Consider the following 22,826-nt stretch of genomic DNA (forward strand, 5'->3'; position numbering starts at 1 on the left):
TGTTATGTGCAGAATGTCTTTTACAACATGTAAAAACAATAGCAGTGTTGGGTTTTTTGTTTTCCTCTAAATGTTCTTTGATATTTTGAGTACTGGAAAATGCCAATTGCTGCTAGAAATATGAGGCAGAGACTGAATTTCTGGGCAAAGTTGGCAATAGTCAGCACATAGCCACAATCTATACTTAGGTGTGCTTTGTTTTCCTTTCTGGGAATGATCAGCGGAGCACGGAAAACTAAGCTGTGTAGCCAAAGGGACCTGGTGCAACTGCTCTGGCAGATTGGAAGGGAGTGAGTGGAAACTTGCTGGCTGCCCATCGGGTGGCTGGAGGACAGTGGCCATCACCCAGCAGGGCTGTTGAAGAGCACCTTTTCCCATGACTGAATTGATATTCTGTAGTTGCATTGGCCCTGAAGCTCTGATGCCTCAGAAGGGATGCACTTGTGTATTGGCAACATGCTTGACCCAGCTGTATGCATCAGTTGAGGTTTTTTTGCTGTGTACAAGCTGCTGGACACAGTGACTGGCTGTCTCCAGTCCAGTTGAAGCAGAGCTGGCTTCTTCCTCCTGGCCTCCCTGGCCAGCAGCAGGGAGAGGCCACATGCTGTACCCAGAGTGGGGTTGTACTGCCTGGTGGGGCCCTCTGCTTGAAGAAGCCCTGCAGCTCCTTCCTGGCTCCTTTCTCAGCACTCAGTCCTCTCTTTTCTGGGCACCAGCACTCAGAAGTTGCTAGAGGTGTCATGCAATATGTCCTTCTGAAGTTGTGAGATCCAGTTTGCCATGGAGACAGGAGCACAGCTGCTGGCATTCTGCCTCTGCTGAAAAATAGTCTTAAACTACCACTGAGCAGCATACTCATTCTCTTTCCAGTCAAGCTGCTCCTGATTTTGTCCTTATTCCTGCTAGCAGGCTCTCTATCTCAGTGTGATAAATTTTCTTCTGGCACACAACCAAGTTCCATTTAATCCAGATCAGACTTGCAGGTTCTTTTTTTTTAATTTTCAGATTTGAAAAAAAACCACCTCAGAATTCAGATGGTAACAAATGTTAACTGCTATCTACTTCACCTACTGATTTCTTAAATCTTTTGGGTTCCTACATGCTGAGCAGAAGGAAAGATGACTGGCTAGGTCTTTCCTCATTATATGCTTTCTTCCTCACTGCTCTGAAAGAAAACACCGTGGAGAAGCAGTTGATTGCTGCACATTAATGTAATTGAGAAGAATCCAGTTTTACCCTAACACTTTTTGGTTTGTTTAACTGGTGCATGCAGTGTTCACACTGTGTTGTCTATTTCCTCCAAAGTACAGCATTAGATCTTGTATTAAACTGTATGTCTTCTGTAATTTTGTCAGGTGAGAGGTTAAAAAACACTCACTGGACAGTCTGTTAGTGCTGAATACTTGGTCTTGCCTTGAACCAGGCATAGTTTCGTAGGTAAACAGTTACCAACTCCTGGAAGCATAATTAATGATAAATATTCATGACATTGATTTTATTAGAAAGTGGAATCAATCTTTTTCTACAGTTGACGCTTTAATAAAGAGGAAGCCAATTTAATCTTGGAAAGATTATATATGCCATTTAAACGTAAAAGGAGCGTGGGAAGAGATCACAGGAGCAGTGTGATGGATGCTGGCTGTGGTCCTGCAGTGTCACCTTACCTATACAGTTTCAGAATAGCTGGTTAATTGTGCTGCTGTGTGCAGTGTCCTCCATGGGACACTGCTCCCCGAAGCAGCAACCTGTTGCCAGCTAATAAAGCCTGGCAGGCATCAGCAAATGGTGATTTAAGAATCTGCTGTGAAGTCTTTGGATGAGGAAAATGAGTGAGAGAGCAATTATGAGAAGTAATTTTAATAGTGAGGTGTGTGCAGATGAAAAATTCCTATGGATCTTGCTGTTAAGATACCAGATTGTGATTGATAATAATAGAATCAAAGCTGTGTTTGAGTTTTAGGTGTAGTTCTTCGTGATGCAGAAGAGACACTAGGTATTTTCACTTTTGTCACTGATTTCACAAAAAAGAAAAAACCCAGCCATGAAGAGAAGCTGGTTTTGAAAGACATCTCTGAATATGCTCTGGAAGCTTTTGCTGTTGGCATTGTCTCGCATTGATTTAGACTGGGCTGGTGCTTCTGGAACAGATTCCCCCCAAAGCAGTCATTCCAATCTATCTGTGGTGGCAGGGAGCACTTGCTCTACTTTGCTGCCAGATGGGATCTCTCCATGGCAGAGGGGTGCCTTGTTCAAAGCACCCATCCCCCACTCAGACTCTGCTGTCCTTGCCCAAAGTCTGGGTGGGTTTGTACTGTGTTGACAACGTGGGCACAGGTAATGTGGAAACACAGCTTTTCTCTGCCAGCTCTGCTTCTGAATAGAAAGGCTTCATAAGGGCAGGGTAGAGCCTAGAAGTTTTGCTTGATGTCATCTGTCAGTGGCTAAAATTGGTATGTCTAAACCAGTTTATAGTAGGTCTTCACCATGCAAATAGTTTTTAAGGCACCCTTGCTACCGTGCAGTTCCCTCAGGAGTGAGACTTTACTACCTGGTGTGTGGCTGGTTGCAGGATGTGTAGGATGTGGCAAACATGTTGAAACACAGCTCTCAGTGCTGTGTGTAGGATGAGTACTGGCTTAGCAAAAGCAACCTTCAGTTCAGTCAGGGTCCCTGTTCTGATGCAGGTTTTTTCTGTGCAAACAGAGGACAGCAGGTGTCTGGGGTGCTTCTTCCTGGAGCAATTCAAGCTCCTCTTTTCAAAATTTACAGAAACATGAAGTGAATGCATGCCCATCGATGAAATGGGAAATACTTCTATGTGTAAGCCATATGTGAAACCATTTGCTACAGACCTAAAGCTTAAGGCCATCAGATGCCATTCTTCAGAGCTGGGTGCAAATTCAGGGTCAAAATCAGCCATTCCAACCCCGGTTTCAATTTTCACAAGCTCAGCAAAGCTGATAGAGGAATGCACTCTCCGTGTGGCAGAACATACCTTTATTTATAGAGCTGTATTTTTAAAAGCCTTATTCTCCTTTGTTTTTGTTTCTCTCTTGTGTTTGTGAATTAGATTTAGAATAGAAAAGGCCTCATTAAGTGATTTAATGTTCATCCCAGCAGGAATGAAGAAGGATGATTAAAAGGTTCAATTTTGACTAGAAGATAAGTTCAACCTGCCTGTAAGGGGTGGGTTAATCTCATACTCTATAATAACAGTAATTCAGGCTCCCGAAGTGCTTTTCCTGCTAATCTTAGCTGTAGAAACGCTAGAGGGAGATAAATCCCCTGACATGCTTATGCTTTCCCTGTAAAATCACTTCTGGGTAGGAAGTGGGGCTGCTGAGTTCTGCCTATGCCAGACCTGTGCTGCTTTCAAATGTCTGTGCTTCTTGCCAGTCGCACTTTCTTGCAAGGTGGCTTCACTGTTTTCTTCTTGACCTAAGAAGAGCTGGAATTTGCTTTCACCCAGCAGTGGATGGACTACATATATTTTGTTTTTCATTTTTCTTCCAGAAACTGGTGGCATCTGCATTGCCCCACGGCCCTCAGAGGAGAAAGCTGAGATTGTTCCAGCTATGGCTATGAGACCTTTCTTTGGGATTGTGCCTGTGCTCATGGATGAGAATGTGAGTTGGAGCTGTGCTGGGTGCCCAAATGAGAAGCTGGTGTGTGTTTCTGCTTTAATCACCTTTTGGATGGCAAAGGACCAGGATCCAGAAGGATACTTGTTTCTCCTTAAAAATGGTAGAATAGATGCGCAATTTATATTTATATATAAATATATATATAGAGAGAGCATATCTCAGTTGTCTGTACAGATTTACCAACGGGGCATTGCAAGTATCTAGAAGAGTTGTTTGCATTTATTTTCTCCACTTGTGACCCTCCACTGGCAGTCTGCAGTGAGCAATAGGGTGACTCTTGCTGGATCAATGACACAGATGCTCTTTATTATTCCTCTTTTGTTCACCTGTTCATCCTTCCTGTGCTTGAACCTGCAGGGAGAGGTTATAGAGGGCAATGATGTGTCGGGTGCACTCTGCATTGCCCAGCCATGGCCTGGCATGGCAAGAACAATCCATGGAGATCACCAGCGCTTTATTGATGCCTATTTCAAAGCCTACCCAGGTAAGGAAAGTGCCAAGGGAAGGCAGTTTCACTGCAGTATAAGCACACTGAATATTTTCAGCAGTACTTTCTGCTGTTTCTGTACCGTGGTGTCTTGGGGTGTTTGTCACAGGTTGCAAGCATACCCTGATGGTTTTAGGTAGTGTTGATCTTTCTAGCTGTCAAAAGGGATGTATTTTCTAGAAAACCTTAATGCCCAAGCTTTGAAGTCCAAGTACCTTTTCTCTGGAGCTTTGTATCTCACTTGGAAAAAGGCATATTGGATGGGAAATACCTCCTGCATCACTGAATCTTAAGCCTGTGTTACAACCTTCCTTTTTAAAATATGGTCAAATTGTCTGGTAAATAACTAGAAGTGGCAGGGAAACATTTTTGGTAGGACATTCAACAAGACAACTGTCTTCACTCAGGAGAAGAAACTGAAAGGGATTTGAAAGCTACAGAGTAGGCAAGAATTAGACAGGCAATCCTGAAAATTGTACAAAATGAGCTGGATAATAAGAATGGGAAACTGGTGCAAGAAACTGAATGATCACATAGTCTCTTATTACTCACTACATTTGCATCTGATGTCTTGTTGATATTTAATAGATAGTTGTTTAATTGATCTGGAAGGGCAGAAAACATGACTGAAAGTCACAAATAGGGTAATAATGGATCCTGGCAAGAGCCACCTTGAGATTTCACAGCAGTAGCTGCCTGCTGCTTCTCAGATGTGCCACTGGAACAGTTCAGATCCAGACATGGGCTTGGTGAAGAGCCAACACAATCTGTGTTACAAGATGTTCCTCAGTGACCCTGGAGTTTCCAGGAAACCCTGGGCCTTTTCCAGTTTCCATCAAATGTTTTAGACCCTCCATCCTTATCATGGGGTGGTTTGGAGTTCTTAGCTAATCTGATTAGCAGTGTTTCTCCCACTTTTACATGCTAGATGGTGACTGTTATCTGGGATCTGAATCTTCATTAGCTGGGAGGGAAAATGGCTTTTCATCCATCCTAGTGTAAGTGATTAAAAAAAACCTGGCAGTGTTCCCATGTACAAAATGTAACAGAGCTGCTCCCTTTCAGCTGAACAGCTGTAGTTTTCCACTGTGTGCTGCCAGCAGCAGTTCTGAGCTTGACCAGTAGCCTGTGGCATGATGGCAAATGGCATTTGAAGTGGTTTTCCCTTAGTACTGTGTGCACCAAGAGGTGTGAGCACACAGCTGCTGTGCAGATGTAGCCATGCAAAGCCTAGAGAGATCAGAGAGCCCCTCTTGGTCCTGTAAATCCAGCTGAGCACGGCTGGGTTGTGTCGCTGGGCTGGGTTTTACTACCGAATGACAGCCACTGGTTGCTGCTGATTGCCTACAGTCTTGGCAGAGACCTGAACTTCACCATCTTGGTGCTATTCAGGTGCTTATTAGGAGCCAGCACAGCCCAGGTAGAGCAGAGGAGGGCAGGGATGGCAGAGGGAAGTGGGAAATGGTGGGAGGCAGGTCACACAGCTGCAAGCTTGCGAAGGCCTGCGAGCTGCCTGAAGCACCCTGCCCTAACTTACCATCCTACAGCATGGTCTGTCCTGCACCAGAGACCAAAAATGGCACACTTGCTGCTGCTGATCATCCCTGTGTCTTTGCTGCAGGTTACTACTTCACAGGGGATGGTGCTTACAGGAGCCAGAAAGGCTATTACCAGATAACAGGGCGCATGGATGATGTCATTAACATAAGTGGACACAGGCTGGGGACGGCAGAAATAGAAGATGCAATGGTAAGTTCCAAGCAGGTGGAGGTCCCTTGACAGGGCATATCTGTGGGGTAGGGTAACCCTTTCAAAGCAGTTTTGTCTCTTGCATTTGAACCTCTGCCCCTGCATAGACACAGCTTGATGCACAATGAATAGCAAAGGTGCAAGAGGAAACAGCTCCCTTATTGAGGAGACAACAAATGAGCAAGTGAGGGGAGCCACACTGTGGGCAGTCCCTGCAACTGAGCTGTCAGAGCTGTGTTTCCTCTCAGTGATGCAGTTGGCATCTTGGATGCTGGTGGACACTTCATAAGTGTCTCTCCTATTTCTTCCTTCCCCTCTGCTGACCTCTGATTCCTAAACCCGTGGTTCCTACTTATGAACTACCTGAGTATGCCTGAGAATTCAGCAATGTTAAACATAAAGCAACACTGGTTTATGTCAGCTGCAAAGCTAGCCTGTCATTTTGAGAGAAAATAATATTATCTCTAGGAATTGAAAACAAAAAGTCCTCAGAGGGTTTATATTTAAAACTTGACCTGTGCATTTATTTCTATATTATGTGCCTTGTTTGCAAATGGCACTTAAATGTAACATCTGATGAACCTGAGCTGTGTTCACATGGAACACAGGATCCCTACTTTATCCTCTGTGAGTAATTCTTTTTGTCTGTGCAAGTTGCTGATCATAGCTATAGGATCCAGTTCCTCTCACAATCTATGTATGTGTATACATGTGTAAAAGAAAATATATTTATGTGCCTAGATTGCTCTATGATGTTTACTTTCATATTTTAATCTAATTTAAGGTAACACAATCCATTCTTGGCTGTGGGATGCAGATATATGTTTTTTTCTGGCCTGTGTGCTTCTTACTGCAGAAGAATGTTAAATTAAACTCTAGTGCAACAGAAGTAATCACTATGTGTAGCATAGTAACAAAAATGCATTTGGGTTAGGGAATGAAGAAATGTGATTCTTTCTGCCTTCTGGTGTACTTTGGGCACGTATAAATGCAAGTCCAGTGTGGACTGTGATGTTAGCAACTTAACTTTTTACTTCGGCTGGCCACAGTTCTCTGTAGCACTGAGCACTGCAAGACCGGTTTTGCTTGTGATTTGGCAGTGGCCAGTTGCCATTTGAGACCACAGTCATGCACAAAGAAAGAGAAGGAGGGAAATCCAGCTTGGTGTGCAGTGGGCTTAGCAGTGCATGTAGGAGTAGTTAGAAAAGCAGGGCCAGTACAGAGTTACTCCCTGAGACGTGGCTGTGGCCATGGCCACCAGCTGGCCCTGCAGCAGGAGGTTGGCATCCAGCTTTCCTGTTGTGCTTTCAGCAGGATCTGTCAAGGGGAGAGCAAGATATGGCAAGTTGTTTTGTTTGTAGAGCAACTGGCACAAAATCTGTAGGGCTTGAAGCAGTTCTGATTTGTGTGTTTTTGCTTGACTTTTTGTGAAGGCTGATCACCCTGAGGTCCCTGAGACAGCTGTGGTTGGGTATCCACATAAGATCAAAGGAGAAGGTATGTGAAAAGCAGGGTCCTGACATGATATCTGCATATATTTCCCTTAAATTCTAACCCAGGCTGCATGTTACGAGTTGAATGGGAGGGCAGTTGTCCTTAGGCTGACTGGCACTGCAGCCCCAAGAGACAAAGACAGCCATGAAAATAGCTACATGTTCCTAACCTGGGTGTTACTCCCTAAACTGCTTTCATACATTGTTTGTGTATATGGTAGAACTTCCTTTTATAGGATTGTGCTTAGAAATGTCCTTTGAACAGAATGGGAATAGCTGATTTACATTGGCCCACCTTTGATCACAGTAACACTTCGGTAATTTATGTTGACTTGTCATTGTCACTGACATCAGTCACAGGTGCCAAGAAAAGGCTGGGCCATCATTTGAGGGCTGCAGTCTGACTTGCTTTTGTAAAAAACATCAATGTTTTTCTTGTCACTCTCCAGATTGTGCATAGGAATGATTTGAAACTTTCCTTGGCATACAAATGAGCATCCTTGGTCTTTCCAGACCAAGTATCTTTCCAGTATCTAATACGATGTTTGTGGCTTCTGCTCATTTGTCTTCCAGGTGCCTTTGCTTTCATAGTGCTAAAGGAGCAGACAACTCATGTAGACCATATCAAAGAAGAGCTCAAAACCATAGTGGCTTCCAAGATAGCAAAGTATGCTGTGCCTGACCACATTCTGGTAAGTGGGAGACTGAAACTGGTACCAGCAACAGGAAATGGTCACATTGAGCGACCCTCACCCTTGAGCAACCCTGCAGTGCTGCTGTTGTCCTGCTCTGGCAGGATAAAGAGGCAGGAAAACAGAACTGGCTGGAGGGATCCAGGGAGGGGAGGGCAGGTGCAATGATCTGTCTGCATGTGAGAGAGGCACTGAGAGGCGGTGATGCTGCCCAGCTAGCTTGCAGTGATAATTAGCATCAACGTCAGACCTCAAAGCACACTGACTGTTTCTGTTGCACAACAGGCCTAGTCCTGGAAGCACTGATGAGCTCCAAACTCTGTCTCAAGCCTCCTCACCTTTCAGCAGCACCTTTCCCTTTATATGTTAGGGGAGAATTCACAAAGCTGCTCCTTAGCTGTCCCCCAAGGTCTGCCTGCATCCATTTCTCTCTTCTTGGAGGCAGTGACTAGATACTTCTTGGAGGGGCTCTGCTTTAGCCACATGCATGTAAGGTGGACACCAAGGCACAGGCAACAGAATACAACAGGAGCAGCCAAGAGTGGCTCCTTCAACTTGGAACAGCCCAGGATATCCTCAGTGGATTGGAGAAGCTTCCAGAACTTGCAGGTGTGCAAAGGAATGCCTTCATTTCCCTGTGTTTTGGGGTAGTCCTGCAGAGAAGTCCTCTAACTCTTTCCTTGCATGTCAGTTGATGCTATAGAATTTTGTAGCCTACTGGTCTGATTGTGTAGCAAAATGTGAGACCTGTTGGTGTCTCTGCTCAGTGGCTGAGAACTCTTCATCATGCTCACATTTATGCTAAAGCCTTTGAATTTGCTGCTGAGTCCATCCCAGGAGGCATAGCCAAGGCATTTAAGGTTGTTCTGGTTATGAAGGAAGGTGTGTAGGTTGACAGATACCAGGCAGAGAGAAACATCAGCAGACTGGAGATATCCCTTGAGTAGGAGACCCTGCAGCTGATGTGCAGAATTGTTTTGCTTTGTATTCCTACTCTGTAAAGCTGAAAATATATATATTTCTGTCTGTTCTGGTAATGCGTTGAGATTTGTGTCACCATTTGTGCCTAAGTTTTCATGTGTAATTAGATTGTACTAATTAACAGGATATTCAGGACCTGATTCCTAAAAGAGCTGTGCATCCTGCAGCACGCAGTCTGGACATGGCAATGGGGAACAAAGTCCACTTAAAATAAGAATAAAATGTATGGCTAGTGACACTCCTTTCCTTGGACGTAATCTAGTGTGCTCCACGATCTATTTCCTAGGAGCCTCAAAGGAGCTGTGGCCATGAAATAGTGTGCCAGGCTTAGGATAGTCCAGCCAGATTTCCTTGTGGTTTCCAGCAGGACTCAAGTTCTGTTAAAGGTGCATCCTTCCCTTCTTTGCAGGTGGTAAAGCGCCTCCCTAAAACCCGATCGGGGAAGATTGTGAGAAGGCTGCTGAGGAAAGTAGTCACTGAACAATCAAGCAACATGGGAGATGTCACCACACTTGATGATCCAAGTGTTGTCAAGGAGATACTGGATGCTTACCAGAAATACAAGAAGAGTTCCTCATAACAGGCGGCTCTGGAATTTCTCTCCTTCAGAAATGTGGAAGGTTTCAAATAACCAGGCAAACAACATAGTTCTCTCTTGGTGATTTTTTAAAAAACTGTTTCCTTCTAGGGGAACAAGATTTTCCACCCCACGACATTTTTTAAGATGGCACAGGGCTAGAAGCAGTCTGCAGTTTTCCACCGTCAGTGAACTCCTTTTCCTTGCACTCAGGGCTGTTGTAGAGCAAATGTTGGTGGTTTCCATGAGCTATGCTGAAATTTAACATGAGCTAAAGCAAGATGCAGATGCTCTTTTGAATGTTCCTCTTTTTAATGTTACTGTACAGGGAAATGTTTTTTACACAATACTTCTTGCTGTTTTAAAAGAAGTCCTGCAAAACACTTCTTCAATCTTTTTCCTTCAGCTCGGAGTCTAAGCAGCTGTATTTCACTGCAACTGTGGTGTCTTTTCAGCAATTCTGGGTATTCTAGTAGATGTTTCATATGCATTACTAGGAACATGAGAAGGACATGGCTAGTCTGATAATTCTTCCTTGACTTTACCCATTATTGTAATATCTCCTTTGGCTTTCCTCATATGGATTTGTTCCTACCACCATGTGTCCTGGGACTTCCCAGAGATGGTGAGCCTGTGACCCTTCATGTCCCACCTAGGTAACCCAGCACCAGCACCTGCAGCTGCAAAAAAGAGCCACAAAGCCCATGACTGGACTTCCTACATATCCTCAGTGCATTGCTGCCATGCTGATTTACCAAAGAGTTAAGTGCCATGTGGGTACCCACAAACTGCACAGGACACTAAAAAAAGTGCCTCTTGCCTTTTCGAAAGTGATAGCAGCATTCCAGACCAGCAACCTCAGAATAGAACAGCAGCGAAGAGCAGCCTTTGTCTTTCCTATGCTTTCAAAATTGCAATTAATGTAGTCAGTGTTTTATTTCTGGATTCATTTTATCATGACCACATTCCATTTGAAGCACGCCTTACATTTGGGCTGTACAGAAGAATTTGCTAGTAGTAAATTCCTGAATTTAATTGGAGCAACACTGCTTTTTCCAGAAGGACAATTTGTGCACCTAACTGGAGGCAGGAGAGGCAGGAAGGAAATGGGTAGGTGATCTGTAGGACTGGGAAAGGTGTGGGGAGTTTTTTGGCCAGCAGAGATTCTGGTACCACAATGGGAAGCAAGGTGCTTGAAGTATGATATGTTCTCAAAGACAGGTATATTGTCTTAGATCCCAGAGTTCCTCCGAGGACACCAGCTGCATTTGCTTTTTAAAAAAAAATTATTTTAAATGTCTCTAGGGACTGAATAATACAGTAAGGAATACATGCTTTGTTAAATATCCCATCCTTCTGACTGAAATGCATTTTACATAAAGTAAGTAGACACCCTGTAGAGTTTCTGGGAAGTTGAAGATCAGAAGGTTTGAAGGTTTTACAGGATGTTGATATTTTAGGAGATAGAGACTACTTTATTGCCATTGCAATAGAAAGAAAAAACAAAACCCAACCTGCTTCCTTAAGTAATTTTCAGGTGGGAAGCAGACAAGAGTCAATGTTTTTGACAGAAAAAGTACACTCACTTGTTTAAACAAGTTGTCTCCACACAGTCTGAAATAAGTGTGGAGGAAGAAAATTACTTTTGAACAAGATTACACACTTTCCTTTTAATCAAGAAAGCATTTCTTATATTATGAACATAGAACTTGTCTTGTTGACTTGAAATTTCCCTGTGTGTTGTCCCAGTGGACACAGACCCATGATTTAATTCATCTGAACTGTCTCACAAACACTGTCTGTGTGAGGAGCAATGCGCTTTGGTGCATTTGGACATTTGTCATTCAATTCCTCTGCTCAGGAAAAATGAGAGATGGGTGTACTCCCTCACCTGCATCCCTCTTGTCTCAGCTTGCATGGGCTTAGGGACTATGGCTGCCAGGGAGGTTCCAGGATAACTGGAACTTCCAGGAAGCTGCAGAAGCACAATAAATTTGCAGCTGTGGTGAAGACAGGAAGTTGTGGATGTCCCATCCCTGAAAATGTGAAGGCCAGATTGGATGGAGCTGTGAGCAGCCTGGTCTAGTGGAAGGTGTCCCTGCCCATGGCAAGGGGGTTTAACTAGAAGATTCTTGAGGTCCTTTCCATATAAACCTCATTTCCACAGCTGACCTGTGGCTGCCCATCTACTCAGAGGCCCGCTTGGGTTATTCCAAGAGAGCACGTGGTGCTGCTGTGCTGCCCACATGGTGTTCTGCGGTGGACACAGCTTGTGCTGGGCAGCCTCAGTCTCTGGGTAAAACTGCACTTCTGCCAGTGTGCCAGCATTGGCTCTTGGAGCTGACAGCCTGTGCCTAGCCCATGCAATAGCACCCTGAGTCTGATAGAAACAGAGCTAGGCAGGGCTTGGAAAGAGCACTTCTTATGAAAAGAAGGATACTGAGCTTTACTGAGTAGGCTACTTGTAGAAAGCTTTAAATTGAAATTGAAATTTTACATTTTCCTTCCAGAGTTTACAGTTTCCGTCCAGAGAAGTCCCCATTTCTTCTTTCTACCCACTATGTCTGCTAGCTGCAGCAGTTGTTCCTTCACTGCAAGCTTGAGTTGATCTTTGCATTTTCATCAGCAACAGCACTGGTGTATGGTGACAGTGCTTTCTACTTCATATGCAGCAGGCTTGTGGCTCAGGGAGGGATTCAGCCCACAGAATTGGAAATGGTTTCCTCAGTACCTGAAATGCCAGGAAGGAGGAAGTTTCTGAGGTACCCCAGAAACTTAGCAAGGCTCTTAAGACAAGCTGATTTTCACCAGTCAGTGGTCAGATATCAGTGGGATTGTGGGACAAACTTGGGGCAAGTGCTTCATTCAGAAAAGCAGAGTTGCTGAATTTTTCTAAACCTTTGTGTGCTCATGAGTGATGTATGGGTTGTTTGTCAGATTGCCTTTGTAGCTTCATTAAAAGAGATACAAAGTTAATTTTACCTGTTGCCATTTATTGCAAAGGGCCAGTATGCTTTTGTTTCCCCACTCAGTTTGCCAGTAAGACCAGGTCATGGTGCTTTTGCCCCAGGTGGAGACACAGACCATGATTTTTCCAGTTTTGTAAAGGGAAAGCTCCATCTGTCTAGAAGTACTGTGCAGTCTAGTGTTAAGCCTTTAATTGAATTTTGTTTACTTGTAATCATGCTTTAAACACATTTCTTGTCCTTTACCAAAACCAGTGTCTTCATTGATCTCTATATTCATATTTTCAGTAAAGGAAGTAGGTGTGATGGATTGGCTTTCCATTGTAGGTGTCAGACTTTCTATCCTGTCAAGGAGCTGGGACTTTCTCATTACTCTGAATTTTCAAAGAAAGGCAAAGGAGTTTGAGATCAGAATGAATTGTGATCCAAATTGCTGTTTTGCTTTGCTCCTTTTCTCTAAGCAGTAGCTCAGAGGAAATGAGTTAATACCAGAAAACTGCCACTGCAAAAAAGAGCAAAGTTGAAGAACATTTGGATGTCAATAAGCTGCACGTCTCCTATAAATCCTGAGATCCCACTGCTTTACACTTTTTCCTGTGTGATGCAAACAGAGAATAAGGAGTGGGAATATTTAATTACTATTAGTTGATTATGGATAGTTCAGCTCTTTGCTTTGTGCATACCTTGCACAAGTAGAAAAGGAGTGAAAGCAGGGTGTGTGTGGGCAACATGAGAGACACAGCATTGTGTAGAAAGTGTATAGCTGTTCTAGAGTCATGCAGATGAGAAGGAATTTCTTTCCAGGTGCCTTGGATCATTTGTAAGTGACAGAAAACTCATCCTCTGCAGAACGTCTTGACCATTAAGAAGTGAGAAAGACTGAGTTTCACCCTCTGCCTACTCCGTGGATAAAACAATAGGTATAATGAGGGGATGAACACCGTTTGCCTTCTATCTCCAGCAGCTGCTTTTGGAAAGGTTCCAGTGCCACTCCTAGCTCTTGCAACCCTCTGGCAAGTCACAGAAAGGACTAGACAGAAAAGCAGGTGTCCATCTCCTCACTTTGTCTCTCAATGTTACAGCTGCTCTGATCTATTTACTTATAATTTACTGGTAAAAATGGAGACTGTTTTCTAGTCTAACACAATTATATTTAAGGGCTGTCTCTGTGACCAATTAAAGCCACAGAAATTGATTTCAGCAACAGGTTTCTGTTTTTAAATTACGCAGGAACAGATGATCCTTTTCCACCTTGAAAACAGACAATTCTGGACAGGGAATTGTCTTCTGGCTGACTCTAGAGGTGAAGCATGTTTTTCATGGCAGTGACCCCAGTCCTGTTTTGTCTGGGATAGAAGGATTTGGGGACATAACCACCTTTTGCAGTGGAAATTATCATGGCTATGCAAAAATTACCAGCCTACAAACAGTGGCAATAAAATCTGCTGTGGCAGATCATTCTTACTCTTGCTTCTATTTCTCTATAGCTATTGTGTATCTGCCTTGACTCCTGGTGTCTGAGATGACAGCTTACTTTGGCTTTTGGGTATGTTGTGGCTGGGAGAGTAGAACCCAGTGCTTTTTAGTGTTCATCCTGCGCGTGGCATGCAGAAGACTCAAATTTCTTTTTATACCAATTGAATTTTGGGGATGTGATTTTACTTTTCTCTGCAGAAGACCAAGGTCGTCTGCATTCCCAAGAATGACAACCTCACAGCAGTTAGACGGGGTCATGGAATAGAGGTCCCAAGGTTCTGGGGTGAGCTGGTTATTCATGAAAGTGGATGTCCTAAGAGATCAGTGCTGCCAACCTCATTTACAGCTGCTGGGCCTTTTGCCTGAACTCAGGCACAGCACAGAGAAAAGGCCCCCGTGCCATGCCTCCCTTTCCTGGCTAGAGACCCTCTCTGTGGAAAGCCCACACATTTTGTTACTATGCAAGATGCCAGATAGCCTTTCACATTCCTTGGCAGCAGGCAGCAGGGGGGCTCCCTTGTTCCAGCCAGCCCTTGTCTATTGAGCTGCTCATGTTAAAAAAGGGTTTTTTTAGAGTTAACAAATCCATGGTTCCACTCTCGGCAGGGACACCAGGATCCTTCCTATGGCACCAAGGCAAAGAAGATAGAAAAATCAATACATTGTATTACCCAGAGGCCAAGAAAGGAGCAAAAGGGATGTTCTGGGAGCCTGTGGGCTGACAGGGACAGAGACGTGGGTGTCACACTTGCATCTGGGTTAATTTGTACAAGTGGCTGAAGGGGATAAGCTAACAAAGCCTGGCACCTTTGGCAGTTCACAGGCCCTGACAGCGGTTCCAGGAAGAAGCAATTGGTTATTGGCCACCTGAATTCCAGAGACCCGGGGCCTTTCTGCCTGCCCTTCTCCCCAGGGTGCCTTTCCCCACCACTTGTCCGCTTGCCTGCTCAGGGGAAATGCACTCTGTGCTGCCCTTCAGTGCCACCCCTCCCTGCTGCCCCGGGAATGAAGGGATGAAAGAAATGCTCCGATGATGACGATGACAACAACAAAACTATTTATTTTTGACAGCAAATGAACACCTGCCACCCTCCAACCCTCTCAGACTGGCAGGCTGAGTGGTGCCATTTGCATGGCATAAGGTGCTGGCAGCCTGGGGAGAGAAACCAGAGAGCCATAGTCAGTCACAGAAGGCTCCTGTCCCCCGTGTTCCACCAGGGCCTGTGCCCAGGCCAGGCTGCTGGCTGTGCTCAGAGCCCAAACATCCCAACCCATTCTCTGTTTTCAGAGAAGAGCAGCGTGGCAGGACACATTCCACCTCCTCCGCTTCAGCATGGCACAGCAACCTCCTCAGCAGCTGCAAGAGCAGGATGCTCATGTGCCCGCTGCTGTCTGTCCAAAGCCTTTCTGCCAGCTGAGCTGTGGAGCCAGGTACCCACCTCGGGAGACCTGCCAGGAGAGGCAGGGCTGATCCCTCACGAGGTCCTCATCCTTCTTGAAGGAGATGTCCCCACAGACTGTGGCCCCCCTGGAGTAGTGCTGGCACTGGACACACTCCACAGATGGTGCAGGCGCTTCCCTGTCCAATCCTGGCACACTTCCCAGGAAGTGTAATCTTCCTGGGAAAAGCAAGGAACAATTGCATGAAAGTCAATTCAAAACAAGACCTGGAAACAAGAAAAAGCGTCAAAGGTTATCACTGTATCACAGGCCTGGGGAGGGTCTGACCACTCCATGTGAGAATTAAATCTCTCTATGAGTGGGGAAAAACCCCACCTTTCTTGCCTGTAAACCCACCCCTTCCTCAAGGGCCCGCAAAGCAGACCAGCTGGGGCATGGCTTTGGAACCCATCTCCCTCTGCTGCCCCCCATCCACATGGATGGATGCTTCTCTCAGGCTGGCTGTCCCCGCTCCAGCCTGCACCAGGCTGGCTGGCAGAAGCTGTCAGCAAGGCCAGGAGCTGACTCCCTTTCCACAACATCCATGCCCTGTCCTGCCAAAAAGCAGCTTGGTGGCCAGCAGAAAAATTAATATTCCCCACTTTCGCTGAGCAGGGAACCTCTGGTGCGTGGCTAGGCTGAGCTCTGCCATGCCTGGAAGCACGAGCATCCCCCTGTCCCTCCACCGGCTGGGGGCTCATCTTGATTTCATCGGGGCACAGAGAGTGTCCTCCAGGAAGGGAACGCATCCAAAGCCAATCGGCTTTGCCCTGCCAGCAGCCAGCTCGAGGATGCTGTTTCCAGCTCCACATTGTGCTCCAGAAGAACACACCAGCTGTGCCTCAGCTTGTGGGGACATCACGATGCCATTGAGCTGCAGGGGGATGCTTCCCCTTTTCCAGTCCAGGGCAACTTCACCGCACTGCCACCTATTCTCCAATAGGACAGGGAGCACTGAGCCACTCCTTCCACAACTCGCTGGGGACCAGTGGAAGCATCTCCTCAGCTGTGCTCTCTCCTCCATTCCGCAGACGCAGGGAAACGCTCTGGGGTTTTCTTCCAGCGCCACAAGACACATGCAGCTGGTACTTGCTGGGCTCCTGGATCCGACTGTGCAGAGGGATGGATCTCAGCTGTCTCCTGGGCCACGTGGGGGTCCTGCAGCCAAGAATGCTCAAAAAGGCCTTCCAAGGATGGCCTGTCTGTGGGCTCCATGGATAAACACTACCTGACGAGGTGCTGGCACTCTGCAGAGACAAACCAGAAGCCGCTGGTCAGCGGACAAGGTTCCTCTCCATGCTCTCCCGGATTCAGTGGTACCCAGGACACACTAGGAGTGCTTGGAGCTGCACCCAAAAGCTTCCCATTGATCCTCCCTTCTGCATGAGAGCAGCACAGAGGAACACGTGCCACCTCCTCCAGCTAAGCCCAAGAGATCAACCTCCTCACTAGCTGCAAGAGCAGGATGTTTATGTGCCAGCTGCCATCTCCCAACCCCGTCTTTCCTCCCGTGCCTTGAATGAGCATCTCCACCTTGAGACACGGGGTGGGAAGAAAAGCTGGCCCTGGATGATGTTGTCATTGCTGTGGAAAGGAAGGTGCCCACAGACCAGGTCATAAAGCAGGATACTCAGGGACCAGATGGTGCCTGGCTGGCCACGGCAGCTGCCGAAGTGGCTCCACTCCGGTGGGCTGTACTCCGGTGTTCCTATGGGATGTGGGCGCAGCTCATCAGGCCGATGCTGCTCCCTCCCTCCCTCCCTCCCAGCCAGCTCCCGTTCCACAAGAGCCAGCCCCTGCCCCACCGAAAAGCAACTTGGCTGCAGCCGGCTGAAGGAGGATTCCCCCTCTCTCTCTCCCTCTTCCCCGTGCCAGCAAAGGGGGGAACTTCCGCTGGGCCCTGGCTTTGGGCTCACCTGACATGCGGGTGTAGAACGTGTCCTGGACGATCATGCCGCACCTGAAGTCGATGAGTTTCGCCTTGCCGGTGGCCAGGTTGACGAGGAGGTTCTCGGCCTTGATGTTGCGGTGCAGGATGCCGCGGCAGGCGCGGTGCCACACGGCCTCCAGCACCTGGCGGAACAGCCCCCGCGCCACGGGCTCCGTCAGGAACCCCTGCTCGGCCAGGAAGTACCAGAGGTCCTGACAGCGCTCCGGACGCTCTGTGACCAGCGTGAAGCCATTGGGCAGCTCGAACCATCCAGGAGCCGCACAACGCTGCGGAAGCCAGGGCATGACACCAGCCAGGGCAGTGCCAGCTCCAGGGGCACAAGGGCTGGGGGCAGAGTGGCTGGAAAGCCAGCCAGCAGAAGAGGACCTGGGGGTGCTGGTTGGCAGTGGCTGAATGTGAGCCAGTGTGTGCCCAGGTGGCCAAGAAGGCCAATAACATCCCGTCCTGGGATATGCTTTAGTGGTGGCCTTGGCAGTGTTAGCGGTCTCAGGTTATTGGAAAGACTCTATGATCTTAAAGGTCTTTTCCAATGGAAACAGTTCTGCAATTCTAAACCTCCATTCGTACTTTTGAAGGATGCAGTCCCAAATAGGCCTGCATTTGTGTTTTTAAGGAAATGAGCATTGACCTCTCCTTGAAAGTAATAGGAATCATTTAAATTTTAATGCTCTCAAAACACTTTTATTCCTTGATCTTAAGCTGTGTGTTTGAATTGAGGTGCTTTTGTACAGAAAGGTTGGACCATGAGATAAATGCAGTCAATTTAGCTGCAAGGGCACTTGTTTAATCTGATTTTCTGCTTTTTTTCCCCATGGGTGGCAGGTTTGGGAGTATTTGTCTTGTGCTTTGACGTCTGGTTCAGACTTGCTCATGGATGTGTTGTAAAATCTTATATACCCCTTTGTACTGAAAAATACTTGCAGACTGGTGGGAATTGCTAGAGACAAGGCTTACAAACCAGTCCCCAGTATGATTATCCCAGTGTCCCTGCACAAATCCAGGTACGCTTGTATTAAAAAGGAGCAAACTATTCTAATTCCCCTGCACCCTCCCCTTTTTAAAAGTTTTTTTGTAGCTCTTGGGCCAAGCACTCTTGCCATTCCAGCTGTTTGTTACCAAATGTGTGAAGTGATGTTGCTGCTGTAGCAGCAGCCTGAGTTCAGTGGGAACAGCTCCAAAGCACTGGGTCCCACAGCAGTGGGCACAGTGAGAGACTTGCCTCTGCTGCCATGGCCATCCAGCCATGGGGAGAGCAACTGCTGGGGCTTGCCCCGTTCTGCCAACAGCAGTCTGCCTCCAACATGTGGACTGTATGGCCATCATTTTGCCGGAATGTGGAAAATGCATCGTTTGAACATATTTGATGGTATCTGACATCACCTGACTGGGAAACGCTCTGAGTATAGTTTTGATTTTTCAGGGACAGTCAAAATGAGAATTGTTCTGAGACAGGTGTTGTAATGTTGGGTTTGGGTGTGTCTGCAGGAAAGAAAGCAGGAATAAAGCCCTGCCACAACGAAGGAGAACTTTGCATGGCCAATTTACACCCTACAGATACATATATCATATCAGCCCACAGAACACTGGGGGCATCTAATGCAGAGTGCAAAGCCTCTTTGAATAGATAGGAGAGATGAGACTTGAAGAAATAATATTGCAGATGCAGAAAAAGGGATGAGACCCACTGGTCCCTTTGCTCAGGGTTAGTTCTGCCAAATCAAGCATGATTAGGTTTATCTGTTCTGTTGGGGAGTATTTCAGTATGACCTGCCCTGTGCTATTTCCATTAAGAAAATTTTGAATTGTCAGGAACTGCCAAGATCAGAAATGTTTTGAGGCAGATGATGTTTATGTTGGGTTTGGGTGTCTCTGCAATAAACCCAGGAATAAATCCCTGGAACAATGAAGCAGAGCAAGAGTGGAATGTTTGGATGGTCAATTTGTTCCCTACAGCTCTTGGCCAACTGAATTCTGGGGTAATCTGCTGGGGAGTGTAAAGCTTCTTTTACTTCCACCGTCTGGTGCCATTGATTGTGTCCCACCACTTTGTTTGATGTGAAGAGAAATAAACAAAATCCCATACCAACAAGCTGCAACCCAGAACTGAGTGGGAATTACAGAAATAAAGGCCTTGAAAAGTAGCTTTGGAAAGGGTCTCCTTCCTAGACAGTGTAAAACCCTCAGGCATGGCGTAGCTGGGCTTAGGGCTGGCTGCCCTTGAAAGGGAAAGGGATGAAGTTAGGGTGAGGTTTTGCAGCCATGGAAATCAGAAAACCATGGGCCATTGCATCACAAAGGGGCAGCCCCACAATGGGGTTGTGGAGGTTGTGGTTGACACGGCCACAGTGGCAGGAGACGCGTCTGGCTCTGCCTCTCTGTGCCAAGCGCTGGCAATTGGAGTCACCCGACCTTGTTCTAAGGCTGGGTACCAAGCTCCCATTGCTGTCAACTCTGAGAGCGATCCCAAATTCAAGCCCAGATACTTCTGCGAGGCGGAAGCACGGGTTCGAAGATGGACTTTACCAGAAAAGGAAAGACCACTGAAGGAAAAGGTGAGGATAGAAAGGAGCTGAAATGCTGATGCCAACTGAAAAAAAATCCCCCCAGATTTCAGGGAAAACTGGTCTATGGTGGTCAGTGCTGGCTCTGTGTCAGAGTAGGTGGCTGACAGCTACAGATGACCCTGCAAGGACACCCAGGGCACCACAACATTCTATCATTAGTTTACTCTGCTTTCTCCTTTTTGACAGTGGCCAAATCACTCACACTGTCAGCCAGGACAGGGACTGTGGCCACAGCTGACCACAAATTGGACGTGGTCATGAGATGCAAGTCCTGTTGCATTCTTTGCCATCAATGTTGGGTCTCAGAACATATAAAGTTTCCCTTCTTCCTCTCCTCGCTGATCGGGTCCAACATTGAGGATCATATTACAGTGCTATAGAAACACCAATAAGGCCCGCCTGCTTGCAGAGAGGTCTTTGTGGTTTGCAGAAATAGCAGTCACAGCTGTGTGGATTCACAGAATGCCAGCCTCAAGAAGGAATCTTTTTTTTTTCCCTCTTACTATTGGAGCCTTCCACCTTTCCCTTCAGACTTGCTAACTCAATACTGCTCAGAGGAATTAAACACAGGCTAGTTCCATGAAAAATAAAACCAAATAAATTTCCTCAGAAATTAAAAATTGCTCGAGAACCTCCCCCATTAGATGTGTTGATGATAAATGTGGGAGTTCACCTAACTCACTTCTTCCCTTGAGAGCATGGCTCAGCCTTACACAGAGGTGAGGTGGGAGCTGGGCTGCTCTGTGGCAGGAGGAGGGTCTTGTGCCAGCCCAGATAGCCTGTGCACATTGCCAGAGAGAAGTTGTGCCCTGCATGTGCCCCCTGCAATGAGCTGTGCTGCTCCCAGTGCCCCGTGGAGCTGTAGGGCTGCTCAGCTGAGGGGCAGGGAGAGGAGCAGGAGGGTGCATGTGCAGCTGAGCCATTCCTGGAAAGCACAGGGCTCTGGGCTCCCTGCTGTCCCAGGGCAGCCCAGAGGCCAGGCTGTTCCTGTGGCAGCTCTGTGGAAGTGGGTCAGGGTTTTCCCTGTGGGCTGCTTCAAGTGGCTGCCAGCAGGAGCATGTTTCCCTGTGCAGATGTTTAGAAGATTCCAGGAAATGTGTCCCATGAAATACTGAGCTTCAGATGCTTTAGATTTACATTGTGGACTCTGTTACACTTTGTGTTTCCACTTTGCAGGCCTGACTGGCTACTCTATTGCCAAGAACCTTCCCCAGACACGTCCCTCTTCACTCCTTCCCTTCAAGCCCTTGCCTCCCATCCCAGAGAGCTCTTCTTCCATCAAGCCAAGCAACATGTGTAATGGAGAGAAAAAGAAATGGAAAACTAGCACTGGCTACAAAGATATCAGAAGAAACAGCCAGGAGTTGAGCTCAGATGGAAAAAGGTGTAAGGTAAGTATTGTATGGTAGATTTTCTGTTAAAGTGCTGTAGGCAGAGCTTGGAGACCTTTCCCTGTGGTGTGAGCCCAGGGAAGCAGCTGAGCCAAGGAAGAGCTCAGCTGGACACTGCACTTCAGGATACCTTTGCAATGGGTGTGTAGTGCAGACTTCATGTCCTCAGCATGTATCAGTAACAGGAGAGGTCTTTGAATGGTTTCTGGGCTGTGTCATGGTTCCTCCTCTGTGTTATGGCTGAGAAAACACCAACAAGCAGTCAGAGCAGCTGAAGCTGTCCACTCTGGAAAAGCAATCCTTCTCCATTTAGTAACCTACATGTATCTATGAACCACCTCCATGTCTTGGTGGATTTTTCTGTCAGCTGTGTCTCCTTTGGATGGATAAAGGTCTTTGCTGGAACAAGCAGTCCTGCAAAGTCAGGTTGTCCCAGCTTGTGAGTTGTACCACCATGCGCTCTGCACAGTTGTCTCTGCTGCTATTCCGAGGCTCCACCAGCTTCTGGGCTGCTGTGTGCTCTGGCATGGCTTTGTCAGGGGGAAGGGATGAGAGGTGGCCGTGGGGAGAGCAGCCCAGAGCCCAGACCCACGATTGCCTTTGCAGCAGGGCCAGGACCTGCACTTGTTCTGGGTTTGCTGTGGGGTCCAGGAGGAGGCAGATGAACAACAGCTTTGATAGGCAGAATGTCTTGATTTCAGCCTTGCTGAGAAAGGGCCCAATGTATCCCTGACAGGAACTGAGCCTTTCACTGACGTTTGAACAGATCCTGGTTTGGCTCTTTAGCTGTTCCAGAAATGATGGGATACTAAGGACGGGTGTGCATCTGCCCCCGCTGCCTCCACCCCCCTTCCTGGCCATGGCATGAGGGCCCTGGAGGAACTTGGGCAGGCAGAGACCTTGCAGAGAGCAGCAGGACAGGGAGCTCTGCTGAACTTCCTAAATGCCAGTGAGCCTGAGGTGATGGATGTGTGGGAGCTGGAGAGCAGCGAGCATCCTGAGAGCTCAGCAGCATCTGGGCTCAAAGGCTGCTGGGGAACTGTAGGAGGGAAGGGCAGCAGCAGAAGAAATGAGGGGCGTGAGAAAAGCAGGTTTTGACAACCTGCAGAATGGTTTTGTGGGGCCTTGGCTGGAGATCAGCACTGGCTGTTAGGTAGCTTAGGGGCAGGGAGAGAAGAGTGATCTAAACCCACTCCCATGCCATCCAAAAGGCCAGTGGAGGCAGTGGCACCCCAGAACATCTTGATGTCAAACATGTAGATGCAAACTGGGAACGCAGCCACACTTGCACCAAAGTGAGCATGAGGGGAGTGCTGGGAAATGTGTGACATGGTCTCTCCCTCACCAGCTCCCTTTGCATTCCCCATCCTGGGCCAAGTTGCTCCATCAGTCTGACTTGTCTTTTCCTGCCAGGT

General features: G+C 47.0%; 2 protein-coding genes across 6 annotated transcripts in view; both read left to right on the forward strand.

Annotated features, from left to right (window-relative positions):
- The window catches only part of ACSS1 (acyl-CoA synthetase short chain family member 1), a 30,913-nt gene extending 18,314 nt beyond the window's left edge, over positions 1-12,599 (forward strand). For both annotated transcript variants that reach the window (XM_053938242.1, XM_053938243.1), the window contains exons 9-14: positions 3,514-3,626; positions 4,002-4,128; positions 5,753-5,880; positions 7,314-7,377; positions 7,947-8,065; positions 9,456-12,599. In XM_053938242.1, coding sequence (XP_053794217.1) covers positions 3,514-3,626; positions 4,002-4,128; positions 5,753-5,880; positions 7,314-7,377; positions 7,947-8,065; positions 9,456-9,626 — 722 coding nt within the window. In that variant the 3' untranslated portion in view covers positions 9,627-12,599. The remainder of the gene's footprint in view (positions 1-3,513; positions 3,627-4,001; positions 4,129-5,752; positions 5,881-7,313; positions 7,378-7,946; positions 8,066-9,455) is intronic.
- A 7,202-nt stretch (positions 12,600-19,801) lies between these two features.
- Positions 19,802-22,826, forward strand: part of TOGARAM2 (TOG array regulator of axonemal microtubules 2) — a 32,664-nt gene continuing 29,639 nt past the window's right edge. For all 4 annotated transcript variants that reach the window (XR_008430195.1, XR_008430196.1, XR_008430197.1 and 1 more), the window contains exons 1-2: positions 19,802-20,008; positions 21,197-21,411. Coding sequence is in view for 1 of the 4 variants with exons in the window: in XM_053939254.1 (XP_053795229.1) it covers positions 19,969-20,008; positions 21,197-21,411 (255 nt within the window). In the remaining 3 variants the exon portion in view is untranslated. The remainder of the gene's footprint in view (positions 20,009-21,196; positions 21,412-22,826) is intronic.

This window comes from Vidua chalybeata, chromosome 3 (assembly GCF_026979565.1).
Source record: "Vidua chalybeata isolate OUT-0048 chromosome 3, bVidCha1 merged haplotype, whole genome shotgun sequence".
NCBI classification, from domain to species: Eukaryota; Metazoa; Chordata; class Aves; order Passeriformes; family Viduidae; genus Vidua; species Vidua chalybeata.